This window comes from Dipodomys spectabilis, unplaced genomic scaffold (assembly GCF_019054845.1).
Source record: "Dipodomys spectabilis isolate Male_0828 unplaced genomic scaffold, ASM1905484v1 ptg000001l, whole genome shotgun sequence".
NCBI classification, from domain to species: Eukaryota; Metazoa; Chordata; class Mammalia; order Rodentia; family Heteromyidae; genus Dipodomys; species Dipodomys spectabilis.
The window spans coordinates 32,499,500-32,518,138 of NW_024870678.1; the positions used below are offsets into that span (position 1 = coordinate 32,499,500).

At 42.1% G+C, this 18,639-nt stretch overlaps 1 protein-coding gene across 1 annotated transcript in view; it reads left to right on the forward strand.

Annotated features, from left to right (window-relative positions):
* Nucleotides 1-18,639, forward strand: part of Plekhg1 (pleckstrin homology and RhoGEF domain containing G1) — a 137,226-nt gene that overhangs the window by 55,448 nt on the left and 63,139 nt on the right. Inside the window, exon 2 of the mRNA XM_042672896.1 lies at nt 7,526-8,025. Within this exon, the coding sequence (XP_042528830.1) occupies nt 7,618-8,025 (408 nt within the window). The 5' untranslated portion in view covers nt 7,526-7,617. The remainder of the gene's footprint in view (nt 1-7,525; nt 8,026-18,639) is intronic.

Here is an 18,639-nt window from a genome sequence, read left to right on the forward strand (position 1 = left end):
AGTAGCTTATGCCAAGTTCTTTATTTCCTGATCTTGAAGTTCCTTTTCTATCTATTTCATAAATCTGTATCCAAATACAATGAATAATAGACTAGAAATCAGAACCGATCATCACTGAGTCACAGTTCACTGTGTACTTACCTTAACTTCTCTAATGTTTTCCCCCTCATCTACAGCTATAAATCTATGTGTGTGTATGTGTGTGTGTATATATGTGTGTGTGTGTATATATATATATATGAACTTTGAGTTGCTTGTTAGTTTTTTAAACAGGGTCTTGCTATATCTCCTAGTCTGACCTCAAACTCACAGTCCTCCAGCCTCAGCCTCCCAAGTGCTAGGATTACAGGCATGTGCTACCATGCCTGGCTCAAAGTTGTTTTGGGAGATTTTAAAGATAATTTCAATGTAGTGTTATAGCAGTTGCATTGTGGGAGGTATGTCTGGTAATAGAGAGACTGGGTTATTCCTTGCTGCATAACAAATCATCCCCAAGTCTCAGTGGCTTGAAACAGCAACATTTATAATTTATATAATCATGTATTCACCCATATGTATAATTCATATACATAAAACTATGTAATCTTTTATAATAAGAGATTATAAACCTGTGAGTCAGGAGTTTGGAAGATGCTCTGTCAAGTGGTTCTGGCTCCAGGCCTGTGCTGCAGCTGCTGTCAGATGTGGCAGGGCTGCGTCCTTGACAGCTTCTCACTACAGGTGTGTAGCAGGGATCGTAGCAGCTGGGGCCCTTGGACACCCTCTGTGGATCACTGTGATCCCTCCATTGCTTTGCATGGCAGTTTCAGGAAACAGACCTATTCCTGAGGTGTTCTGGGCCCCCCCCCCCCAGCCCCATGACTACAGGGAGAGAGAGAGGCTGGGAGAGAAGGAGAGGGAGAAATAGGGTGGTATTAGTCAAAGACAGATTCTCAGGTATGGAAGTCAAGTCCAAGAACTTACTACTCAGCGTAGTGCCTGTAGTAAACACTACTGTGTGGTGTACTTAAACCTTGTCTAAGAGCGTGGATCTTAGGTTGTGTTAATAGCCCAAAATAATTAAAGAAAGGAAAAGGCATGAGGAACTCTTGGCAATAATGGATATATTCATAGGATATGATCATAGCATGGATGTATTGCTTTCAACTTACCAAATGCTATATATTAAATATGGACAACTTTTGTTTAAATCATCTCCAAAAAAAGCTAATAAAATGTCAAATTACTTTTGAAATGTTTCTTTTTTAAAAAAGGTAACCAGGTGCCAGTGGCTTAGATCTGTAATTCTAGCTACTCAGGAGGCTGAGATCTGAGGATCACAGTTCAAAGCCAACCAGGCAAGAAAGCCTATAAGATTCTTATCTCCATTAACTAACAAAAAAGTCAGAAGTGGAGCTGTGGCTCAAGTGGTAGAGTGCTAGCTTTGAGTACAAAAGCTCAAGGACAGCATCCAGGCCCAGTGTTCAAGCCCCAGGACCAGCACAAAAATGGAAGTCACAAAGATAGGACAGAGTTCACAGCTGCCCCATATTAGTATCTACTACCATACTACCACTTAGTACATTGGTCCAACTAAGAACTAAGGCGATGACATCAATTTTCACTTGCACCTCACCAAATAGCAATAGATAAATAAGAAAATCATAGCTCCTGACTTGGATACACCAAACTTTAAAGAAACTAGAAATGATTCTACTTTTCTAATTAAAAATTCGGTTGTTATTCTTAAAAACCAGGAGGTAAAAACCCACACTTTTAGCTCCTGAGTTATCCACCAGCTCATGAGCCAGTTGGAAAGAAGTACATTCCTCAGTTAGTGTTGCCTTTTGAGAGACATAACTGCCTTTTTCTGCATTTTGAGTCAACTTTGCTTTAAAGGCGGTCATTTACAACCTTGAGGTCCTGCCAAACATGAGCTCTATTGTCAGCAAACTTTGCTGGCTGATAGCTAACTGCTTGCTGATACTCTAGTCTTTCTGTCGCCTCCTCCTCTTTGAGTCCAAATTCACAATGGTATAATTAGGGAGGAACTCACTTTAGTTATTGGTATTGAGAAAAACACATTTTCTTGATTTCCATGGTTATTCTGACAGGGAACTGAGACTCCCATTGGATGCCTACAATAACAATGAGTGTAATTTAGAGAAATCCCTCCTCTCTCGCCTGACAGTGAGAAAGAAGCTTCTGCCTTGCATTGTGTAGGTGTGGGCAGGGGGGTGGGGATGAGGGTCTCCTTAGGAGTTGTGACAGCGACTTGTAGTCTGTGGAGTTCATCAGATGTCAGCCTGGACAGTGAAAGCATGGAAAGGAAGTTATCCATCAAACCAAAGTCAGCGGGAGAAACAAGAAGCCAAGAAGCATTGCTGCTCTTGATTTCTGCCAGTAACATTCCAAAGAAGAGCAATTAAATGACTGGAGCCAGGCACCAGTGGCTCACGCTTGTAATCCTAGCTACTCAGGAGGCTGAGATCTGAGGATCTCGGTTCGAAGCCATCCCGGGCAGAAAAGTCCTTGTGAGACTCTTATCTCCAATTAACCACTCAAGAATCAGAAGTGGCACTGTGGCTCAGGTGGTAGAGCTCTAACCTTGAGTAGAAAAGGGACATGTGGGAGTCTTTCAGGATAAATAGTACTTTGAGTTTTAAACATCAGTGAATCTCCAAGACCCCTGCACCCACCACCCCCACCACCTCCACACCTCCAGGCCTACCCAGGGTCTGATTGATTGACCCTCACCTAGGTAGAACCAGCTTCTTTTGGTGTATTCATGGTCAAAAGATCCGCCCAAAATGGGCCATTAGCCGTGCTTTGCATAAAATTCTCAGAAATTATTCTATTATTAGCTTCTGCTTGGGATTTGGGAAGAGAAAGAGACATTAGAAGTAGGAAAAAGCAAGCTACACAAATATTCATACTTCCGAAGGAAAAGCTGCCTTGCTTCGTAATCTATCTGGGTTTAGTTGATTGATCGTGGAAAATAATATCTTTCATTGCCCAGCAGTTATCTACCACTCTATTTTTTCTACTTTATCATATTTTGTTATTAGTGAATAGTTTTTTTTTAAAGTACAAGCTAAGTTGTATACACCACTATGTTCACTTTTACTTCGACCGAGATTGACAAGGAGATCATTTAAACCAGTACTACCTACTGGTGGCTCATGTCTATAATCCTAGCTACTCAGGAGACTGGGCTCTGAAAACTGATATTTAAAGCCAGCTGGGGAAAACAAACTCATGAAATTCATATTTCCAATTTACTAGCAACAACTACAACAACAACAAACAGAAGTAGAGGTGTGTGTCAAGTGGTAGAGTGTCAGCCTTGAGCCCCAAAAGCCAAGCAAGAGCACAAAACCATAAGTTCAAGACCCAGTACCAGCACACACAGGAAAAAAAAGGGCTACATATATAAATTTTAATTCTCTAGTAGCTACTTTTTTAAATGTACATTTTAAAACAGTAAAATGAAATTGGTGCAAGTAATTTTAATAAGGTATTTCATTTAGCCCATTAGTCTAAAAGATTATTTCAACATGTAACCAATATAAAATGAGATGTTTTATAATCTTCGTTTCATGCTAAGTCATTGAAGTCCAGTGTGTGATTCTATTTATAGCCACCTCCTGCTCTCAGGAGCCACCTGTGGCCAGTGGTTACTGCCCAATAACTCAACTCTGGAGAAAAATACAAATAATGGTGAGTTCAGGGAATCAGAAAGAATAGTCCAGACAGGTGGAAATCTTAAATTATTTCAAGGTAAATGAGAACAAGACTAGACAGTTTTTATGAGTTGTATTCCCTTATTTGAGAAAACTATAATTACCTTCTAAGTTATGAGTCAACATAAATAACATTATCCATTAGCAAATGTTATTTCATAGTCCATGCTAGTATGGAATCTGACTTAAATTGTCTTACTTCCGTAAGCTCAGAGACTGTTCTGTTTGAGGTAGTAAACTTGGCTAAAATACTAGAAATACCAAATATGTATAACATTCTATTTTATGAATTGTCTAATTAGAAACCTTTCAGAATGGAGTGGTCCCGGTCATCTCAAGTACAGGAAAGGCACCGGACCCAATTCATATTGCTAGTTAAAAATCTTCCCATAAAGGGATTGCCTGTGGACCCATTTCATAGCTCACTTTTTCCCACCTTTGACAGTATTTTTTTGTCATGGAACTTGAACTCAGGGCCTGGGTGCTGTCCCTCAGTTCCCTTGAGCCACAGTACCACTTCCAGTTTTTTGGTGGTTCATTGGAGATAAGAGTCTCATGGACTTTCCTGCCCGGGCTGGTTACGATCCTCAGAGCTCAGCCTCCTGAGTAGCTAGGGTTACAGGCCTGACCCACCTGCACTTGGCTTTGACAGTATTTTTAAAGGTACCATCATGCCTAGCTTCCCAGTGTAGTCTCTTCTATAACCAATTTTATTCCTCTTTACTCCCTCCATTGAAATTTGTCTACCATAGAGAGACTATAGATAGAGAAAAGGAATGATAAGGAAGAAGTGAGTCTCTCTCATTTTCACTAATCCTAATAAGGAACATAGTGCTATGGATTATGCAACTGTGTGAATGACATTTTCTAGACCAGAGAGAAGATGTATTCTTGCCTAGCTAGGAAATCAGAAGTGGTCCTAGAAACTAGTAGATCCAGCTCTATGGTTGGTGGTAGGTTGTTTGATCTCGATCTTTCCAGAAGTCCTGGCCTTTTACACTTAGTGTATCCAGTTTACATTTAGTCCTAAATCACAGTCTCACTGGGCCCTTAGACCATGGGATCTTAAAGATTCCTCATCTTCTTCTCAAGGCAGTGACCTTTCCTACAGTGATAGCCGCTCCAAGGTCACAGGTGTGGTATATGCCATTGAGAAGAGAACCTGGTTGCATCTGCTCCTATTTTATGTGCTCGAGACGTTCTTCACCTGGTCATGAGCACAGCTATGTATGCACTGATGCATGGCTGTGTCTTGGATTTTTGCCACACTCAAGTTGGATCAAGCTTTTGAGGTCAAGTGTGTTTTAACTACTAGCCAATCCATGTTTATAGGCCATAAAATTGTTACAGAGCAAATGGAATACTGAAAAACCTTTAAAAGTTTACAGCAAACTCAGCACATGTGCTGGTGGTTATGCTGATATATTGCTCATTTCCGGCCCCTTTTCTTGCTGTTCCTTCTTGTTAACTCAGAGTGAATAACTTAATTTTGTAGTCATAAATTTAATAGTTGCCTTATAATTGTTCACAAATATTTGCAATCAATATAATCTAAAAGAAGTCAGTATGTTGAAGGACACAACTTGATGGTGTTAGCAGACATTTAGGGCCTTGGGTTCTTGTGTCCAGCAAGAGAATTCAGGCAGTATGTGAACAAAGAAAAAGTGATAGGGAAGTTTATTTGAAAAGGAACATGAAGGGTGAAGAGAACATGAAGCATAGATACACCGCGGGAAGACAGTATTTCAGTCCATCTTAGCCACCTTGCACTGTCTTCAGAGATTGGCCTTGGGATACTTAGAGAGAATTGGGATCCTGGAAGATGGCTTTCTGATAGGTGGATCTCCTTTCTAAACTCTATATAGTAAAGGCACTAAAGATGTAATGTCCAGTCCTTACTTCCTTGTTCCTTTGTCCTTACTTAACAGATGTCCAGCTTCCTCATTCTTTTGTAGCCCCTGATTCATTTTGGTGTTAGGCTGGTTTGGGTTCATCAACTTATTCTGCCATCTGCGTGTTATATAAGCCTCATTTCCCTTACTACCCGCTTTTCTACTAATTCATATCAGTGGCTTCTTTATATCCTGAAAGTACTGCTACTATTTGATCTTGATTGTCAATCTTATTATAAGTTCATATTTCTGCTGAAAAGTAATCATTAATCTATATTCTTATTCTAACCTTTCAAATATGTTTCATTCCCTTCTTCTTTTAACAAAACCCACAAACATGGACTTTGGTAGTAAGGTAACTTCCCCAAATGAAGGGAATTTCTTCATTAATTACATTCTTTATCAAAAAAGTCTATTGTTTGTGACCTGGAATCTCATTATTATTCAGGCTCAGGGAGGTGTTGAGCTTGCCATATAAGTGAAGATTACAACCGTAATGTTTCATCAAACTAGTTTCTGGTACAGGCACCAGTAGCTCACACCAAAATTCTAACTACTCAGATGGCCAAGATCTGAGGATCACATTCAAAAGCAGCAAAAAAATCAAGTGGAGGTATGGTTCAAGTGGTGAAGGGCCAGCCTTGAACAAAACAAGCTAATTGTGAGTGTGAGGCTGAGTTCAAGCCCCAGAACCAGCAATACTTCCTGAAGGCTGACTCTTTGTGGAGGGTCTTTTTAGGCCCCGAATAATTTTTATGAATATTAAGTGACATTTTTTAACTGGTATTAACATTCACAATCCTATTGCTCCCAACATTTCTCCAAATTTAGATCATATAGTTACTGTGTAGTTTACATTGTGATGTTACGGCTCTACTTGGGGAGTGTTTTCCTTCATCAGGCATACTTGTGGGTAGTATAGCTCTATTTAGACCACAAGTAGCATACCAGTTTTTAAGCAGAGATGTAGAGAAACATTGAAGTGAGCTGGTGCATTTCAAACAGGACATACGTTTTACTACATCAGCTTTTGATGACCAGTATTAGAAAACCATCATCTCCATTGCACTTCCTTTAATGCTGTGAGCTCGTGAAGCCTGAAGAGAGTGCTCTGCCTCCCTTAAGGCCTGGGGCTTCTGGGAATCCTGCTTAAAATGCTGTGAATTATGATGGAAAGGCTTAAAACCTACAACAGTACTTGTCAAAATTCCGTAAGAATCACACAGGAGCCGGGCGCTGGTGGCTCGCGCCATAATCCCAGCTACTAAGGAGGCTGCCGTCTGAGGATCCAGGTTCAAAGCTAGTCCAGGTAAGAAAATCTGTGAGACTCTCATCTCCTATTAACCACCAAAAAGCCAGAAGTGGAGTTGTGGTTCAAGTGGTAAGATGCCAGTCTTGAGGGGAAAACGCCAAGGAACAGTGCTCAGGTTCAAGTTCTGAGGCCAAGCCCTAGTACCAGCACATACACGTGCTCGCTTGCTCTTGCTCTTTCTCTCTCTTACACCAGGTCGTTTTTGGCCATCATAACCACTTGTGGTGCTTGTTAGTGTGATCTATTCCTCCTGCCCTCACAGGTGGGCTTCACATTAGTAAGTTCTGAACTAAGCGAGTTGCTCCATGGTCACGTGGAGACGTCACTGCATGGCCAGCTCCTTGAATTGTCCGCTGGATCACACTAGGATCTGTACTGGTGAAAGTTCAAGGTTGGGAGGTCGAGGGCAGATCCTGAGGCTGCATTTCCAGAAGGCTGGCAGGCCATGCATTCGGAGCTTTGACTTTGCAGCTCAGCCTATCTTTTCTCCTACAACTCACTTGCACTGTTTTGGTCTTGAGTCTGTACTTCAGGCTGGGTTTTGATCGCCTTTCTTGCTCATCCTGTCATTTCCATTTCTTTTCTGTCATGCATTGTAGATGGGCACCGATTGCGTCCGGAAGTACCATCAGCTGTAAGTGAAGATCCTGAGCCCAAGCTCACAGCCGAAAGCTCCCCAGCACCCAAGACCATGGAGCTCTCTGACAGCGATCGCCCGGTCAGCTTCGGCTCCACGTCGTCCTCGGCCTCTTCCCGGGACAGCCATGGTTCCTTTGGCAGCAGAATGACTTTGGTTTCAAATAGCCACTTGGGCTTGTTTCCCCAGGATAAGGAAGCAGGGGCTATCAAACTGGAACTGATTCCAGCCCGCCCATTTTCCAGCAGTGAGCTGCTGAGGGACAACCCCACTGGGCCCCAGAACATGGATGGAGACAATGAGAGGCAGCCCAGAACCCCATGGAAGGGGGATGCCACCGGGACCCCCAAAACAACCACAGACTTGGCCACCAGTCCTAAGCTGCTCTACGCAGACAGAGTTGTGCGGGAAATTCTGGACACTGAAAGGACTTACGTGCAAGACTTAAAAAGCATTGTGGAGGTAAGGCAAGCTTTGGCTGGTTTGCTTGGTTGTTTTTTTTTTTTTTTTTTACAAGTTTATTAAGAAGTATAACTCACCTTACAAAAAAAAAAAAAGAGCAAAGTGAAGCCCTTTGGGTTGATGAGTATCTGTATTATTTCCTAAGGGGCAGAAGGAAAAGTCAGTGTTTGAACACATCGTAGCTTAAGGGACACCTAGGCCCATGCTTCCTGAGCGAATTCACCGCTTTCAATTTGCGCCAATAAATCAGTTGTCAGGAGCAAGGATTCTGATTTTGCACATGTCCCAGTATGTTGCAGAAATCCCACACAGCACTCTCCAGAGTATCTTGAAGCTGGCAGAGCTGGTGAGCATGGGGTAGACTTCCTGGCTTCCCGGTGAATAGATGCCAGGTGTATCAGACCAAACTCATTAGCTCTTGCTTAACCACAGCTCTTTTCTTGTGACTAGGGGTTTCCAAACTACTTATAACTTGGGTGCCAACCCCCCCAGAAAATGAGTTTATTGGCCTGAGACATGGCCTCTAGGGTGGCTTTGTGTGAAGTTTCCTGGTGACTTGAATGCACAGATAAGCCCAGGGCTACTGTTATGTGTTCAACCTTCTATTGTATGGAGTTTGGGTAAGAAAAAAAAATATATGGGCATTTGTTTTCTTTTCACGCTTATAGTAATCATTTACCTAAGATTTTCATTAACTGTTGTAATTACAGTAGGCTTGCGCAAATTGTTTTAGGTCCGGTCGTGGGGCCTGAACTTTAGGCTTGGGCGCTGTCCCTCAGCTCTTCAGCTCAAGGCTAGCACTCTACCACTTGAGCCACAGCGCTACTTCCGGCTTTTTTTTTCTTCTGCTTATGTGGTGCTGAGGAATCGAACCCACGGCCTCATGCATGCAAGTCAAGCGCTCTACCACTGAGCCACCTTCCTAGCCCGCACAAATTGTTTTATGCGACTTGACTTTAGCTCATGTGCTTAGGTCTGAAAATTAAGTTATTAATTTGACTTTGATTTATAAGTAGGTGGTTTTTTTAGCATAAAGTAAGAATGAGCAGTGGAGTGCCAGTGTTAATTAAGACTTGCTTATGAGTAAGAATATCAACGTTTTGGAATGGTGACCTGTTTCAAGTGGTAGCAAGACCCTAGTTTCAAGTCCCCCAGAAAAGAAAAGGTTTCAAAGGCAGAGATGTGTATTATAGAGCTATATACTAGTTTTGCTCCCTAGCAATAGACAAAATTCTTTCATTTGTTCGTAAGTATTGCCTATTTTAGACTTTTAATCTAAAATGTGTTTTAGTGGAATTTTTGTTGATGAACACATATTCTCTACTAAATACATACATTCTTACAGCTTTGGAAAAAAATCCTAATGTGTGATCTTGTGTTGACCTCCACCAATGACAGAACCAGACACCATGTCCTAAAAATAGTCATGATGTAACTTCCCAGTAAAAATAGAAAAGACAATTGATGCTCAACCAAAACAATATGTGGTACCAAATGTAGAATAAAGTAGACTAGTTCGGAAAAGAAATCCAACAATGATGTCACTCGTACTTGAGAGCAAGAGAGAGAGGGAGAGAGAGAGAAATATCTGTGAAGTAGCCAAGACATTTTACAACCTCTCAGAAAACTTAGGGTTATTAAAGCTCTCCTTGGTGTCTGCTATTTTTGTCTTATTTTCTTAGAAGCTTTTCTTACTAAAAACAGCAATGTCTAGTTACTGAACTGCTATTCCATGAACACACTCCTCCAACCAGTGAGGCTGGTTGATAACACACTTTGGGTGAAAATAAGATAATGGAGGGGCTGAGAGAAGTACAGCTATTTCTTTTTGTTCTAAGAAATGTTCAATATAAGTGCTATTGGAAAAGGGTCTAAATGATCAAACAGGGCGGGAGAGTAAAGAGTTTAGACTTTGGCAGGGGGGGGGGGGAGGGACAGTCCTCTGGGTCACAGATTGACCATGAGAGCTCAAAGGTAGCCAAGGGTGGAGGGCCTCTTTCCCATCAAGGGCCGTTGGATATTATAACATCATTTCTAGGCCATCCCAAATTCTCGGTACAGGCAGACAGGACAGTCAGTGGAAGCACCACATTTCTGCCCCGTCACATAACAAAGGATTTCCCAAGCCTTATGTGGCCTGAGAGCTGGATGCTTCCCAACCCTGCATGAATGTGGACTTTTCTGTAAACCCAAGGGCCCTAGTTTGCTGACCCCTGTTTGCACTGTAGGTTTATGCCACATCCCAGAAACTGTAAGATGAGATCAAGAAATGGTACCTGCTTTCCAAGATTCTTAAGTTATGTAGTCCATGAAAGTTCATACAGAAGTACCCAGCAGCTAGTAGGAAGTTAATAAACACAAAATAACAATCCTCACCCTTACCAGCCCCATCTAAATTGGCCAATTAAAAGTGAGCACTATTTACACCATTTTACCTAAAGTCTCTCCTCAAAATATTCAGATTAGCTAACTCACTCCAGTAGAAATTTAGTTAGGGGGAAAAAAAGGTGTGTGTGTGTGGCGGGGGGGGGGGGGGGGGGGGGGGTAGCAGTTAATTCTGACATTGCTGTTTTGAAGACAACTAAATGGTTTCTAATGAACTCACTGAAAATTGGAAGTGGAACCTAATTAGAGAGGAGGGAGGGTGGTAGGAGAAGAAAAGCACCAATGTAGAGGAGGCACCCAAGTAAGAAGTAGATCCCCTTTGTTCCAGAGGCCATCAGAACATTATAGAAGTTACCAGAATACTGTGTGTTACCTGCCCCACTTGGAAAATTTTGGTATCTGACCATAGTGATACTGTATAGTATTTTACAAGTATCTAGAAGAAAGAGTTAAAAATTTTTTTTTCACCAGAAAGAATTAGTAAATGTAGCTGGATGCCAGTAGCTCACACCTGTAATCCTAACTACTCAGGAGGCAGAGAACTAAGGATAGCTTTCAAAGTCAGCTCAGGCAGGAAAATCTGTGAGATTCTTATCTCTAATTAAGCACTAAAAAAGCCAGAAGTTGTGCTATGGCTTAAGTAGTAGAGTGCTAGCTTTGAGCAAAAATTCAGGGACAGAGCCCTGGGCCTGAGTTCAAACGCCAGGACTGACCAAAAAAAAAAAAAAAAAAGTAAATGTTTGAGGACAGAGATAAGGTTTTTTGTATGTTGAACACTATCCAGTATATTTATGTGTGAAACGTCACATAGAATCCAATAAATATATACAATTTTTATGTATAATTTAAAGAAAAAAACCATTGGAATCTCTTCAAACCAAGAATTAGTCAAGCTTCTTCCTCATTTATTTTGGTTGTGTGATTTCTCAAGATCAAAATTTATGAGTAGAGCACTTGCCTAGCATGTGTGAGTCCCTGGATTTAATTCCCACCAAAAAATAATAACAAAGACAAGAAGAAGAAGGAGAAGGAGAAGGAGAAGAAGAGGAAGAAGAAAGAAGAAGGAGGAGGAGGAGGAGGAGGAGGAAGGAGGAAGGAGAAGGAGAAGGAGAAGGAGAAGAAGATAAGAGGGAGATGAGGGAGGGAAGGAAGAAGGAAAGAAGGAAGAAGAAGAAGATAAGAGGGAGATGAGGGAGGGAAGGAAGAAGGAAAGAAGGAACTACAGATGCTTTAATAGAATAATTAGAACTAATTTATTTACTTCCTTTCCTTTATCAAGGGTAACCAGTTCTTTTCCCACCAGCATCACCTATTAAGAGTATTTCTTTAAAAACTTAGTTTTACTTTTGACATTATTTCCTAGGTAGAGCATCTACCTAAGAAATGCAAGGCTCTGTGTTCAAACCTCTGTCTTGATGCACTCTGCTTTATTGAATCTCAGTTAACTGATATCAATCAGTAGTACTGCCAATTTAATTAAGTTCCCTTATAAGAGGTACATTTATTTATACTCCATATAGATACACAATCTGCACAGCTTAGGTTTAGATTTGACTTTAATGATTTGTAAGCCAGATACCAGTGGCTCACACCTGTTATCCTAGCTACTCAGGAGGCTGAGATCTGAAGATCACAGTTTGAAGCCAATCCAAGGCAGGAAAATCCATGAGACTCTTATCTCTCATTAACCTCTAAAAATCCAAAAGGGGAGGTGTAGTCAAGTGGTACAGAACTAGTCTTATGCACAAAAGTTCAGAGACATGGCCTGAATTCAAGCCCTAGGACCAGTACACACACAGAAAGAAAAAGAAAGGAAGGGAAGGGAAAGGAAGGGAAAGGAAAGAAAAGGAAGGGAAAGGAGAAAGAGATTTGTGAATGTGGCTGGGCACTGGTGGCTCACACCTGTAATCCTAGCAACTTTGAAGGCTGAGATCTGAGGACTGTGGTTCAAGTCAGCCTGGCCAGGAAAGTCCATGAGACTCTTATCTCCAATTAACCACCAGAAAACCAGAAGTGGCGCTGTGGCTCAAGTGGTAGAGTGCTAGCCTTGAGCTGAAGAGCTGAGGGACAGCCCAGGCCCAGAGTTCAAGCCTCAGACCAACAAAAAACAAAAAGCAAAAGAAAAGATTTGTGAATGTGAATAGTAACATTTTTTGTGCCATGTCATTGATAATACATACTGATTTATAGGACGTTAATAGAAACAATGATTCGACAAGTTCAACATGGTCCCAAACACCAGAGAAGCTTCTTTCCAAAAGAAAATCCTCTGACTCCCCACCCCAACCCCAAAGACAGGGTCCCCCAAGTGTTCGCTACACATGCAGAGGAAGTTTGCCTACCTTCTTGCCCATTTGCCAAGAGTGTATTAAAGTAACCAAAAATATCTAGATTTCGTTCTTATCCTTGCCAGTTAGAGATTCAGGAATTAATTTGTAAAGCTTTAGGAAAAATTTAAAAGTGTTATGGTTCCTGGGGCTGGGAAGGTGGCTCAGTGGTAGAGCACTTGCCTTGCAAGCATGAGGCCCTGAGTTCGATTCCTCAGCACCACATAAGCAAAAAGCCGGAAGTAGTGTTGTGGCTCAAGTGGTAGAGTGCTAGCCTTGAGCTGAAGAGCTGAGGGACAGCGCCCAGGCCCAGAGTTCAGGCCCCACGACCGGAACCAAAAAAAAAAAAGTGTTGTGGTTCTTGCTCTGTGCTGTGATTGCTCTTCATTCTACCCTTCTGGGCCTCTCTCCCACCTGCATGCTGGTTCTGTGCCAGCTAGTACTTCTTCATCCTACATCCTGGTTATTTATTTTTGGGCCCTTGACCTTTGAGGGCGTGGGTAAGACCCTGACTGTCGCTCATACCCATAGGAATGATGAAGCTGTTATTTCCATCTTTCTACCAAAGAGCCTCCTAGGCAAAGCTGTGAAAGGATTCACAGGAAAGCAAGTTAAATGTAAAACAGACAAGGATACTCTGTTGGTGAGGTGGGAACCCATGATTGGAGAGCGGAAATGAGGGTCTCTCTCATGTTTAATCGTTCTTCCATTGACTGGGCCAGGTCTGTCCTACACAGAGTGGGTTTCTTTAATCTTCCTAAATGATCTGTGGAAGAGTCTGAGAGCCTCGTGAGATTGGGCCTTTGGTAAAATTCATGGCCCCTATTACCTTTTTAGTGAAGGTTTAAAATAGTTCATAATGTTATATAATGCTGTGTAATTGTAAGTTACGATTCCCACTAACAAAAAAATGACATCTTTGAACTCTGAGATAAAAAAAATGATACCACCATCCTGTATCAGCAGGTGATGGACGAGGGGGTAGGTAGAGAATATGGTTGAAGACATTTATATGCATATATGAAAATAGAATGGCCAGGCACCGGTGGCTCATGACTGTAATCCTAGCTACTCAGGAGGCTGAGATCTGAGGATTGCAGTTCAAAGCCAGGCCGGGCAGAAAAGTCCATGAGACTTTTATCTCCAATTAACCTCTAGAAAACCAGCAGTGGGGCTGTGGCTCAAAGTGGTAGAGTGCTAGGCTTGAGCAAAAGAGCTCAAGAACAGTGCCTAAGCCCCAAGTTCAAGCCCTATGACCACCAAAAAGAAAAAAGAAAAAGAAAAGAAAATAGAATGATGAAGCCTGTTCCAATTGTTTTAGGAAGTAGGTGCAGCATAAGGGACAGGGTAGAGTAAGGCTGATGGAGTGCACTGTTTGCTTTAAGAAAACATCACAATCAGCCCCCTTGTAAAAACAATGCAGGCTCAGGCCTGTAATCCTATATACTCAAGAAGCTAAGATCTGAGGATCGCAGTTCAAAGCCAGCCTGGGCAAACAAATCCCAGAGACATTTATCTCTAATTACCAAAACCTGGAAGTGGAGGTGTGGCTCAAGTAGTAGAGCACCAACACTGAGCAAGAGTGCAAAGCCTACTATTAGCATGCGTGCATGTACACACACATACACACACACAAATAATGTCACCATTCAGAATAAAAATATAGGTAAAATATTAAATATAACATATACTTTTTTAAAACTGTATGCCAGATAGAGTCCTTTCCAAACACTTTTACCTTTACAAATGTGTCAGAAAGCTAAGACATGATGTGGTCTTGATGTCCAGAATTTAAACAGTTAAAGCTTGAGCATGCTCAAAGTTCTAACTGAGCCTGGATTCAAATGACGACCTCCGGAGTGACCTCCAGAGCTGAGAATGTGGCCCAGTGGTAGAGCGCTTGCCTAGCATGCATGAAACCCTGGGTTCGATTCCTCAGTACTTCATAAAGAGAAAAAAAGCCAGAAGTGCTGCTGTGGCTCAAATCATAGAGTGCTAGGCTTAAGCAAGAAAGAAGCTCGGGGACAGTGCCCAGGCCCTGAGTTCAAGCCCTAAGACTTACTAGCAAAAAGGAAAAAAAGGGGACGGACACCTCCACCCCAGCTCCTTTGTTTCCTGAGTGATCCTGTGGAGGGAGGAGGGCGGTGGAGGCGGCTGGGTGGGACATGAGGCCCCTCAAAGCTGCTCTTCCTGAGGCCATGGCTTAGGAAGAGGCTGCTCTGAGCGTTGGTGGGCTCATATTATTAGTGTGAACAAAAAGCCCACTCGCACTGGGGGACAGGCCTCCTCTCAGTCTGCCCAGAATGAAAGGACACCAAACTGGGGCTTGGACACCAAGCTGCCCCAGGCTCTGTGGAGATGCGCCACTCTAGGTTTGTGACGTCTGTGACTGGGACCCTTGGAATGTGAGCTGGCTTTGGTCTAGGAGGCCCCCTCCTCCCTCTAGGCTTTGAAGGCGTTTTCTGAAGATGCTTGGCCTCCTATGATCTTGTGGGAGACAGAATTGATGCGCATGGAAAGAGCCATTAGCGAGTGGCTGTGTGTGGGCATCTCCTGGGGCAGCCGTGGTACTCTACACGCCTCCCCAGGGGACAGAGGTCGAACCCCAAGGGAGAAGGCTGTTGAGGAGACTGTCACAGATTTTATTGTCCCTTTCTTTGTAAGTGTTCTCAACTGATACTCTTAAGCCAGTTTACACAGTGTTTATCATGATGACATTTTTTACAAGGCTCATTTAGACTACAGTTTTTTTGAAGACTGAGGAGGGGCGGAAATGTGTGCTAGACTGTTAAGACTTGGCAGAGATTGTTTTTAGTGAAGACTTGTTATGTGGGTGGATTTAATAAAGAACTCACTTGACATAATTTAATGTACTTTTATGTGGCACTGGGGCACTTTTACTTGACTAAGGACTTTTTGTGTTTGTTTCCTGTTTTTGTTTTTGTGACCATACTGGAGCTTGACCTCAGGGCTTGAGTGGCATCTCTTAGCTTTTTCACTCCAAATTGGCATCCTACCACTTGAGCCACTCCTCACTTAAACATTTTTGCTGGTTAATTAGAGATAAGAGTCTCACAGACTTTTCTGCCCTAGCTAGCTTCAAACTGCGATCCTCAGATGTCAGCTTCCTGAGTAGCTAGAATTACAGGCATGAGTCACCAGCATTGACTCAGGTTTTATTTTGTCCTCAGAGAGCTTTTATACAATGGGTAACCAAGATCTTTCCTAAACCATTTGAGATCTACGACAATTTAAAAACAAACCTGTTAGAGCATTTTCTGCTTATTCATTTCATCCCTTGGTGTAGAATCTCACTTTGATGATTCATTTTCTCATCTTCCCTCATTATTATCATCATCATCATCATCATTACTATGTCTCTTGTCCACCAGGCCTCAAGCCCATCACCAAGAGCAGTTCAGACTAAGAAGTAGTGATGAGGAGCAACGTTGAGTGTCCTCTCTTGCCACCATCTAATGTGAGAACAAGGGCAATGAGCTGTATTTCACTTCTTTCCATCCCTCATGGGTCTGCCCATTTGGAATGCTGTAGATATAACCTTCTGACTGATTGCTAATTAATGACTAGCAAACAGGGTGGGCAGCATCAGCAAACAGCAAAGCAAGCTGAGGTTTGCAGAGCTGCCTGGCTGAAGTAGCTATTGGCCATACACCAGAGTTCATGTGTCCTAATGACTGGTGCCAGTTCCAAGGTTATTTGCCCCAAACTTTAGAGTCAGATCTTGAGTTAAACTTAGGAAAATCATTCAAAATGGCTACATTGATCAGATTTCTTCCACGAATACGCTAGGCAGAGTCATGCTTCACAAGCATTCCTGTCACCTTTGATAGATCCATCTGCTGTACACAAACCTCATTGTTACCATGTCTAATGCATTCTAGATATCTGACTCAGTTCCACCAAAAACACTCAAAACTAACAGGGACGACTAATATTTGAATACTCACTTTGTATCAGTAAGGGCATTAAACTCACAGCCCCAACATGGAGGAACTGGTAGAGTTTCTATGTTAGCTTGAGAATGTCAAGGATACAGTTGGTCAGATAGGTGGCAGGTGGAAGGGCTGAGACCAGAACCCCACTAAGCTTCACTGTCCCCATAGGTTCTAATGGAAAGTTTGGTATTGGCAGGAGCAGACAGTTCAAGAGCAGACAGCTCTTGGTTGTGCAGGATAGTCATTTATACACTATAGGATGTTTAGCAGCACCCACGAAAAGCTTATAGATCCACCAACATTCCTACGTGTGACAACCAAGAATGCCTCCAAATATTGCCAAATACCCACTTGGTACTGGAGGAACAGGCACAACATTTCCCCCGGTTGAAAATGTCTATTGTTAAGATTTGGAACACATAGTATATTAATAAGGGTAGGCTAAGCTGCAGTAACTAATAGATCCCTCTCCCTCCACTCTAGTAGCTTAACGAACATAAGGTTCTTTCTTCCTCCTATAACAGTCCTTTGTAAATGATTCCATGAGGTCTTTCAGCCTGACAGGACAGGCCTCTGCCATCATCAACATGTGGCTTCCATGGTTACAGCATCTTCATCTCAGTGTTGAAGGGAAAAGAAAAAACATGGAGACCACATGGAAGGCAGGTTTCTTACTGACACACAAGCGACCCACATGCTTTCTTCAAACCATTGGTGAGAATCCTGCCATTTTTTTTTAAATAGTTTTGTGAACAACTGATCATCTCTACCATGTGTTTTACATCTAAGTATTCCTAACCGAAAACATACATAATTGCATCCCAGAATAAAAATAATAAAGAGCCAGACTGGTGATCTGAGGCTGAGATCTGAGGATTGTGGTTCAAAGCCAACCTGGGCAGAAAAGTCCCCCAGACTTCATCTCCAAATAAGCAGCAAAAAGTTGAGAGTGGAGGTTTGGTTCAGGTGCTAGAACACAAGCCTTGAGCAAAAACAAGCCAAAAATAATAAATAAGGAAACAAACATTTTAGTGGTGATGGGATCATGATTAATCTCTACTGAAAGCCTAGAGATTGTTTTTCAATGAGTCTTCCTTTAGGAGTTGCAGCGGATTGAGACCCATGCCCCACCCTACACCTCTCCATCTCCCTTTCTTTCTACCCTTCTTCCCATGATTCCTAGCTACCTCTAAATATTTTGGCTTTTCTACTCATTCATATCCATCTTACCCATATCAGGCTAAAAAGAGGGCTGCTGAGCATAACCTAGTTCAAAGGCAGGAGCTACTATTATTATCATAGTGTTCTGGAAACCCTGTGAGTGGAGAGAGTCAACGAGGGGGACAGCCTAAACCTTTATCAGCCATCAGAGGTTTCATAAACCATCCTTGGAAGTTCCAAGGTTCTTACCACATTGATGATGTTTATAGGAAAATATTTTCATATATGAATACATTTATATACACATACATATATATATATATATATATATATTGCCCTACCCATCTTTGATACACATTTCTGTAGCTCTTCTGACGTGCCAAAGTGAGATGTCCAGACACTTCCTGAAAGAGTAAGCAGAGGAAAACAAATTGCTAAAGTGGTTTTAGTGTACTGGTAAACTTTGCCCTCCTCACATCAACTAACATCATTATAGACACATTCCCATGAGATATTGAAGTCCGCCTGAATCTTTTCAATAGTGACTTTTTAGAGAATAAATTAACCATTGATAAAATAGTCTATTAATTTGTTCATCTTTACCAGGGTATTGGTTTTCAAATCACCAAGAACTTGGTGGCAAAGGCATAATAATTGGCAATTGGCATGATAATTATGAACAGCCTTAGATGATGGAAGGTCACTCTGGAGTGACCTTCACTCTTGACTTATTGGAACTTGGGGCTGGACTAAGGCAATCCAGGGTGTTGGTGGTCTTGGGTCAG